At 47.0% G+C, this 9,310-nt stretch overlaps 1 protein-coding gene across 1 annotated transcript; it reads left to right on the forward strand.

Annotated features, from left to right (window-relative positions):
* Positions 1-789: 789 nt before the first annotated feature.
* LOC146721092 (uncharacterized) lies at positions 790-6,030 on the forward strand. Its single transcript, XM_085487426.1, has 2 exons — positions 790-1,275; positions 1,450-6,030. The coding sequence occupies exons 1-2, from the start codon at positions 790-792 to the stop codon at positions 6,028-6,030; spliced, it is 5,067 nt and encodes a 1,688-aa protein (XP_085343552.1).
* The last annotated feature ends 3,280 nt before the right edge of the window (positions 6,031-9,310 follow it).

Raw genomic sequence — 9,310 nt, forward strand, 5'->3', positions numbered from 1 at the left:
CGTAAAATATAAGTATTAGTCGAAAATATGGTCTTACGCGATTCGCGGATAAAAATACGTGGGGATAGCCCCAAAATATAAATAGAGAAGCAAACGCTTCTCCGACTCATTTCTCAACATTTCTCTGTAATTACTTCTCGGCGAAAATATACATAAACCTGCGCGTGTATCGACAACAACCTTTTGTACTCAGACGAGCGGTATACTTGGACGCCGCTATAATAAATCCTTTACTACAAGGAGCGGAACATAATAATTATTCAGTGTGGATATTCCACACGGGTTTATATATCCTTCGTTACATCCTGCAATCAGAGGAGTGGCCTCACGGCTGGAACATCATCTCGCAATATAAAAAACGTTGGGTAGAGAACGCGCCGGCTTACAACCGGCGCATCAGTTCTCAAATTATTATTAAACATTTTGGTCCTTCGAGCCGGATTAATTTCCGGAGGCGTCGGACGTCTCGGAGGAGACGAAACCGACTCAAGTCTGAGTGCGGATCCACGGCGAGGGTGTCGGCTACGTACCAGGACGACAGCCAGTTTGGAGGACAGTGACCGGGCCTGCCGAGCTGCACGCAGGGAGAGACGATATTCGTCGGAGCGGCACCTCGAGGGGCGGCGTGGCGCCAGGCAGAGAAGAGGACACGTAACTGGGTAAGCGGTACTTAAGCCTGCACCAATTGTATTTTTTGCGCTGCGTAAGTGACCTATTTATTTATTTATTTGCAAATACTTGATTCGCGTCGGTCATTATAAACTGTTTGTAAATCGAAAAAAGAAAAAAATGCCGATCGACCGTAGCCCGGGTACAAGTAGCGCGAGTGCGTCGACGTTACATGTGACGGCATCAGAGATAGCGGCGCTGAAAAGAAGGCGCGGAATAATAAAGGGTTCGTGCACGCGGATAGAAACGTTCGTGAATAGCGTGAACGCGGTAGATGACGATGCACGAGCGCAATTGGAAGTAAGGCGCGCGCGCTTAGACCCAATATGGGAAGATTACTGCAAGGTGCAGTCGCAATTAGAGGCAATAGACGAGGCCGAAATAGAGGACAGAGTCGCGTTCGAAGACAACGTATATTCGTTGTGCGCGAGAATGCGGCAATTATTGCGAAATGACAGCGGGCAAAATAGTCCGCGGGCCTCCACGCCAGTATCAGCGCGGTCCGAGAGCGAGGCCGCAACATACGTCCGTTTACCAAAATTAAATTTACCATCTTTTTCCGGAAAGTACGAGGAATGGTTCCCGTTCCATGACACTTTTATTTCGGTCATACATAATAACAAAATATTATCTGACATACAAAAATTTCAATATTTACGGGCGTCGTTGACGGGTACAGCTCTCGACATCGTCAAAACATTAGAGATATCAAATAACAATTACGACCTTGCGTGGAATATTTTAAAAGAGCGTTATAATAATAAGCGTGTAATCGTGCAGACACACATAAAGGCGATATTCGATTTAACGGCGATTACGAAAGAAAGCGCGAGTGGCATTCGGCAGCTGGCGGACGGTGCGGCGGCACACGTGCGCGCGTTAACTGTATTGGACTGCAACGCCGACAAATGGGACGGGTTGCTAATACATATAATTACGTCCAAATTAGATCACGTAACATCTAGGGAGTGGCATTCCTCCCTGGGGGGCGTGGAGTTGCCCGCATTTAAAGAATTAATTAATTTTCTCGCCCATCGCAGTCAGATTTTAGAGGAGTCGGCTGGGGGGGGATCAAGCGCTTCCGAGCGCTCCGACATTCGTTCGCGGGCGCGATCGACTTCGGGACGGCGCGCGCTGCATGCAACGGTCGAGGGGGGAAGATGCACTTATTGCGGGGGTGCGCATTTGATATACTTTTGCAAGGGATTTCTAGCGCTTCCGGTAAATCGGCGCATAGGTGAGGTGCGCGGTCGAAAACTCTGTCTAAATTGCTTGCGTAGCCGTGATCACGTGGCGGCCGAGTGCTCGTCGAGCGGCTGCAGGACATGCAAGTTGAAGCATAACACTCTGCTACATCTCTCAAACCAGGGAAGGGGAATTGAGAATTCGCGGGCCGCCGGCTCAGCGGCGGACGGTTCGACTCCGATTACGGGCGACCCTGCCGTCGTGGTCGCGCACGGCGCGGTTGGGGGTGACGGCGCGGAGCCCTTACTGTCAACAGCGGTTGTTTACGTTTACGGCGCGGACGGTTCGCGGATCTCATGCCGTGCCTTGCTGGATGCAGGAGCACAGGCGAATTTTATTTCAAATAAATTCGTGGCGAAGTTGAGATTAAAAACATTGCCTACGGAATTGTCAATATCGGGCATATTCGGATCGACGTCCGTCTTAAATCGGATGGCGCGAGTCAGACTCCGGTCGCGACTGAGTTCGTTCGAGGCCGAGCTGGACTGCGTTGTCACCGACCGAATCGCGGATAGAGTTCCGGCGAGCACACTGAGGCGTCAGGCCTTCAGGCTGCCGCCCGGCATCGATCTAGCAGATCCGAAATTTAACATATCTTCCGACATCGATTTATTGATCGGGATCGATTTATTTTGGCGGCTGGCGTGCGTGGGGCAGATTCATGCGACATCCGAGCACCCTCTTTTACAAAAAACACGTCTAGGCTGGATTTTGGCCGGGCGTACGGGTGGGGGCACCTCACGATCGAGCGCCAAATTGCGTGCGTTACACGCGACGATTAATAACGCGCAGCTCCACGAACGAGTTGATCAATTTTGGAGGATCGAGGAATTAACGGATTCTAACTGTTATACCCGCGACGAGCAGGCTTGCGAAAGTCACTTCATGACGAACGTGTCGACGAACGATGAAGGCCGATATATCGTGAAATTGCCGCTAAAAGAGGACATATTTCAACGGCTCGGCGAATCGCGCGAAACAGCGATAAAGCGTTTTCTTGCGCTCGAGAAGCGGCTCAACCGCGACCCGGGTCTGAAGCGCTCCTACGCGAATTTCTTACGCGAATATCAATCGTTGGGGCACATGAGAGTCGCACCTGCAAGGACAATCGGGGGTAAACCTGTATATCTGCCGCATCACGGAGTAATAAAGGGGACCGGTCCATGCGCGAAGTTACGCGTGGTTTTCGATGCCTTGTGCAAAACCAGCACAGGAGTTTTGCTCAATGAGGCTTTGCGAATAGGTCCGGTGATTCAACAAGAATTGATAACAATATTAATGCGTTTTCGAACATTCGTATATGTCTTCGTGGCGGACATAATCAAAATGTATCGTCAGATACTGCTGCACGAATCGCAGACGCATCTGCACAGGATAGTGTGGCGAGAGGACTCGGAAGCGCCGATCGGCGAATACGAATTGCTGACGGTCACGTACGGTACGAGTTCGGCGTCGTTCCTGGCCACCAGGTGCCTTCAGCACCTGGCACAAAAACATGCGGACGAATTCGCGATCGGGTCGAGATGCGTGCTCCGGGATTTTTACGTCGACGACCTGCTCACCGGCGCTAACACCCTGCCGGAGGTGAGGCGCGTACGCGAGGAAACGGTTGCGCTACTGAAGCGCGGAAAGTTCGAGCTCGGCAGGTGGGCATCAAACTGCCGAGAATTATTGAAGGACGTGGAGGGCGCGACGGATGCGAGCGTGTCTCTGGGCGGGGACTCGAGCTCTAAGATCCTAGGAATTGCGTGGGATCCCGTTAACGATAGTTTTAAATTCGATTATGAGAGCGGATCGCCTGCCAATTGCATAACCAATCGAACGATTTTATCAGAGATCGCGAGCCTTTTCGATCCGTTGGGGCTACTGGGGCCATTGACGGTAGTAGCAAAATTAATTCTGCAAGACACATGGCAGACGCAGGTCGGATGGGATGAGTCGCTGCCGCAGGACATACATACGCATTGGCTGGGAATAAAACAGCAATTGACGAGTCTCGGTGAGTTACGCGTGCCGCGTTTCGTGGGCCGCGTGATCGATGCCGGGGGTGTGCAGCTGCACGGCTTTTGCGACGCGAGCGAGCGTGCCTATGGTGTGTGCGTGTACGTGAGAGCGTACAATTCCGGAGAATGCCAAGTGCGGTTGTTGGTCTCAAAATTGCGAGTCGCGCCTATGAGGGCAATATCATTACCGCGCTTAGAGCTGAGCGCGGCGCTACTGTTAGCAAAATTGATAGAAAAGGTTCGAGAATCGGTCGGACTTCTCGCCGCGGGGGTGGTTCTGTGGTCGGACTCCACCATTACATTGCAATGGATTCAGTCTTCGTCGCGAAAATGGAGCGCGTTTGTCGCGAATCGAGTCGGGGAGATACAGCGCTTGACCGAGGGCGCGGATTGGCGACACGTGCCGTCCGCGGACAACCCGGCCGATATATTATCGCGTGGCGCGGACTTGGCGGCTCTGGCTGTGTCTGGTCTATGGTGGGAAGGACCGGCGTACCTTCGACTTAACGAGGGACATTGGCCGATTAGAAACATCGAGATATCGGGAGAACTGCCCGAGCAGAAAAGAGTGATCGCTGCCGTGGCGGTCGGAGATCGACCGATAGTCTCGGGTTTATTGGAGAGATTTTCGAGCCTGGAGAAAATACTGCGAATAATATCATATTGTTTGAGATTCAGTCGTGCGCGACGGGCTGAGGAGATCGGGTCATCGATATCTCATCGGGAGATGACCGCGGCCATGCAAGTCGTGGTGCGTTGTGTGCAGCGCGGGTCGTTCCCGGGGGAATATCGCAGTTTGGGCGAGGGCCGGAGCATCGACGGCGGGAGTCGCATATTATCATTGTCACCGTTTATGGACGAGTGTGGCGTCATTCGCGTTGGAGGTAGAATAAGCAGGGCGGCGTTGCCGCCGGATGCGGTGCACCCCATGCTGCTGCCGAAAAGCCACGCTCTTACAACGCTAATTATTCGAGGAGAGCACGTTAGGAGCTTGCACGCGGGACTGCAGGCCACGATATGCGCAGTGCGTCAGCGCTATTGGCCCTTGGCGGCGCGTTCAGCGGTTCGCAAAGTGGTACGCGAATGCGTAGCGTGCTTCAGGTGTGGGCCGGCAGCATCTCAGGCGGTGATGGCGGATTTGCCTGGGCCACGGGTAAACGTATCAAGGCCATTCACGCATACGGGCGTGGACTATGCCGGCCCGATATTTATAAAAGAATCCAAGCGACGCAACGCCAGGATGCTAAAGGCTTACATCGCCGTTCTCGTGTGCTTCGCGACCAAGGCTGTACATTTGGAGGTCGTAAGCGATCTCACGGCGGACGCCTTCTTGGGGGCGTTTAAAAGATTTATGTCGCGAAGAGGCAGGCCGGCGTGCGTGTACTCCGACAATGGCACGACATTTGTCGGAGCCAATAGGCAAATTAGAGAAATATACGAGGTAATCAGTAGCTCTGAAGGGCAGGAAAACGTGCGTCAGTCCGCGCGGCGGAACGAGTTCGTTTGGAAGTTTATACCGCCCCATGCCCCACATTTCGGGGGACTATGGGAAGCAGCGGTGAAATCCGCGAAAATACATCTAAATCGCGTGGTCGGAAACGCGAACCTCACTTTTGAGGAAATGCAGACGGTCCTGTGCGAGATAGAGGCCGTACTAAATTCGCGACCATTAACAGCGCTAAGCGAGGATCCAAACGATCTCAACTGTATAACTCCGGGTCACTTTTTAATTGGTGCAGCGCTTAATAGCTTCCCAGTTACAGATTTAGCAGAGGAGAATCCGGGACGACTGTTGCGCTGGCAGCGCGTGGAGCAAATGCGCCAGCATTTTTGGAAACGCTGGAGTACCGAATATCTGCACACTCTCATCGAGCGGAGGAAGTGGAAGGCCAGCCAAGGACAGCAACTAAAAATTGGTCAGCTGGTATTAATTCAGCAGCCAGGACTAGGGCCATTGCAGTGGTTATTAGGCCGAGTTGAACGAGTACATCCGGGCGCTGATGGGGTTGTCCGAACGGCCACGCTAAAGACGGCACGAGGACAGGTCACAAGGCCCCTGACAAAACTGGCGATATTGCCAATAAATGACACGGACAAGCCTACGATCAATTAAATTATTTTATACGCGCGTTCTTCTATAATATATTGTGTTTGTCATGCATGTGACACGATGCGCGCCCTTTTATTTATTTTTTTTATATATTTATATGTCGTTTAACGTTGCGTTCCGTTTCTTTCTTTTACTTTTATTTTTTATTATTATTGTAAAATGCGCGCTATATTTATTTTATTATTATTTTATATCGTTTAGCGTTGCGTTTTTTGTCATTGTAAAGCCGTTTCGTTTTCTTTTAATCAAGCACTTCTTTCATTGCATGTGCTTGTTGAGTATCTGAATTTATATCACGCCGCTTGACACGTTCCCATTGTTAATTGTTGAACGAGGCTCTATAACGAAAATCTTCATTACGACATGAATTTCATAAATCGACTAGTTACGGCGCTTAATTTGAAGACAGGACCTTCAAGGGGGGCGGGATGTTTCGTACTTACAACGACGATCATAAGATAGCCAATCGTAAAATATAAGTATTAGTCGAAAATATGGTCTTACGCGATTCGCGGATAAAAATACGTGGGGATAGCCCCAAAATATAAATAGAGAAGCAAACGCTTCTCCGACTCACTTCTCAACATCTCTCTGTAATTACTTCTCGGCGAAAATATACATAAACCTGCGCGTGTATCGACAACAACCTTTTGTACTCAGACGAGCGGTATACTTGGACGCCGCTATAATAAATCCTTTACTGCAAGGAGCGGAACATAATAATTATTCCGTGTGGATATTCCACACGGGTTTATATATCCTTCGTTACATCCTGCAATCAGAGGAGCGGCCTCACGGCTGGGACATCATCTCGCAATATAAAAAACGTTGGGTAGAGAACGCGCCGGCTTACAACGGCGCATCAGTTCTCAAATTATTGGTAAACACAAACTCCTCTTTATCTTGGGGAACAGAAAGAAGTCCGGTGGTGCCAAGTCCGGGCTGTAGAGCGGGTGCGGCAGCGTTGCCACGCCGTGCTTGGTCAAGAACTCCGACACGACAAGCGCGGTGTGAGACGGCGCATTGTCGTGCTGCAGCCGCCAGATGTTTTTGATCTCTGGCCGGACGCGGGCGACTCGTTTTCGAAGCCTGTCGAGCACTTGGACGTAAAAGGCAGCATTCACAGTTTGTCCTTCAGGTACAAATTCGTGGTGGACGACTCCCCTTTTGTCAAAAAAGACAATGAGCATCGCCTTGATCCGAGATTTGCTCATGCGAGCTTTCTTTTGACGGGGTGATGCTGGGGTGTGCCACTCCGCACTTTGTCTCTTCGACTCCGGGTCGTACTCAAACACCCACGTCTCGTCACCCGAAACAACGTTCTCTAAAAAATTTGGATCATTTTTGCATCGATCCGCAAGTTGTGTCGCGATTTCCAAACGATTGAGTCTTTGATCATCACTGAGCACTTTTGGCACCAACTTTGCACAGATTTTTCGCATGCCTAATTGGTCCCTAATAATCTCGTGCACTATTGTTTTTGGCATATTACACTCCTCTGCTATCATCCGAACACTAAGACGACGATCAGAGTTCAGTTTATGGCGAATTTTTTGCACATTTTCGTCGGTGAGTGTCGTTGATGGGCGTCCAGGCCGTGGTTCGTCGTCTACCTCTTCTCTGCTCTCCACGAACATCTTGTGCCACCGAAAGATCATGTTTCTGGACATGGCTGACTCCCCGTAAGCCTGGTTAATCATACCGACAGTTTCGGTAGGCGATTTCCCAAGCTTTACCGCAAATTTGATGGAATAACGCTGCTCCAAAAACTTCGGCATCGCGTTCCGTGACGTGGGTCGAGCGTAGAGGTTCGCGTTAACGGAGCTCCTCACTACACCACAGCTCAGAGCCGGCTGCCGTTTTCAGCGTCGCTTGCCAACATACCCCCCTCCACTCCCAACCCGTCAGAGCGGTGCTGGGCGCGCCTGGAGCGGCGGGAAAAAATCAGTACACTTATTTTCCGGACAAACGTACAAGGTGTCCGGTAACTAACGGACCAACGATTACAAATGGATTCTTTGGTCAATTTGGAAACGATTTTTCCTCAGCGAAAATGTCGAAAAAGGTCATCATTTTTTCAACTTTCTAATATTTGTCATTATATATCTTTATAACTAAGCCTCAAATAAAAATTATATTATAATAAACTCTACTTAAATTTAACTGAAGAATGTAATTATGTTAGACTTTTAACTCCAAAACGTTTAGTTTTCAAAAAATTTATTTTTTTCAATCGCTTATAACTCGAAAATTATTGACTTCTCAACATTATTTGCTAAGGAAAAATCGTCTCTAAATTGGCCAGAAATTCGCCCTTAATCATTGGTCCGTTAGTTACCGGACACCCTGTATATATCACCATATCATAAAAATGATATAAAATCGTATTAATTATAAGCACTAAATTATTATTTATATTTTTATTATAAAATTAATGCATGATCAGAAGAGGGAGTTTTCTGTTTTCCTGCATCGCCACTTTCAAAATTTTAACATATTTCTAATTTATTTTATATTTAAAATAAATAATTATATTTGAATTGAGTTAAATTTTTTTTAGATTGAGAAAGCAGAAAGAGATTCTCCCCTGCACACCTCTATTAATTTAGATATGCAAACGTGCAATTAATATAAAATTTATGTTCGATGAGACAATATTATTACTATTAACACTTGTTATATCGATTTTATTCATTAATAAATAAATTTTTGTTAATTAATAATTTTTGTAATAAATAATAGACAAGAATTGAAATTTTTTAAAAATTATATTCAGATTTTGTATATATCATAAAATTATCTTACTCAAAAATAAACTCTCTATGTCAACATGCTGTTTTTTTTTTAAAGTTTATCATTTAAAAATTACAAATTTAAAAAAAAATTACAAAAAGTTTGTTAAATAATGTCTTCTTTGAAATAATTTTCTTGGAAACAATTGACGGCAAATACGTAGTTTATAAGACAGATAAAAACACATTTAATTCTATCGTTTTAATTCAATATTAAATAAAGAATCTTGTATAAATATTTATTTATCTATTTCATGTATAAATTATTAAGCTACAATTATTCAATATTACAACGCGGTCTTCTTCAGTATAATTATTAAAATACAAAATCATAAAAAAAATTTACATAATATCGAATTTAATTTTAGTTATTCATAGTCGAAAGTTTATGAGCAGTTAACGCGTGTTTTAATTCGTCATGTCCAACAATGTTCGCCTTGATATGATCTTTGATTTTAGTCAAAATTACTGAGATTTAAATCACTCTTTAT

Source organism: Nylanderia fulva, unplaced genomic scaffold (assembly GCF_048542155.1).
Source record: "Nylanderia fulva isolate GAGA-0341 unplaced genomic scaffold, ASM4854215v1 Scaffold55, whole genome shotgun sequence".
In the NCBI taxonomy this organism is placed as follows: domain Eukaryota; kingdom Metazoa; phylum Arthropoda; class Insecta; order Hymenoptera; family Formicidae; genus Nylanderia; species Nylanderia fulva.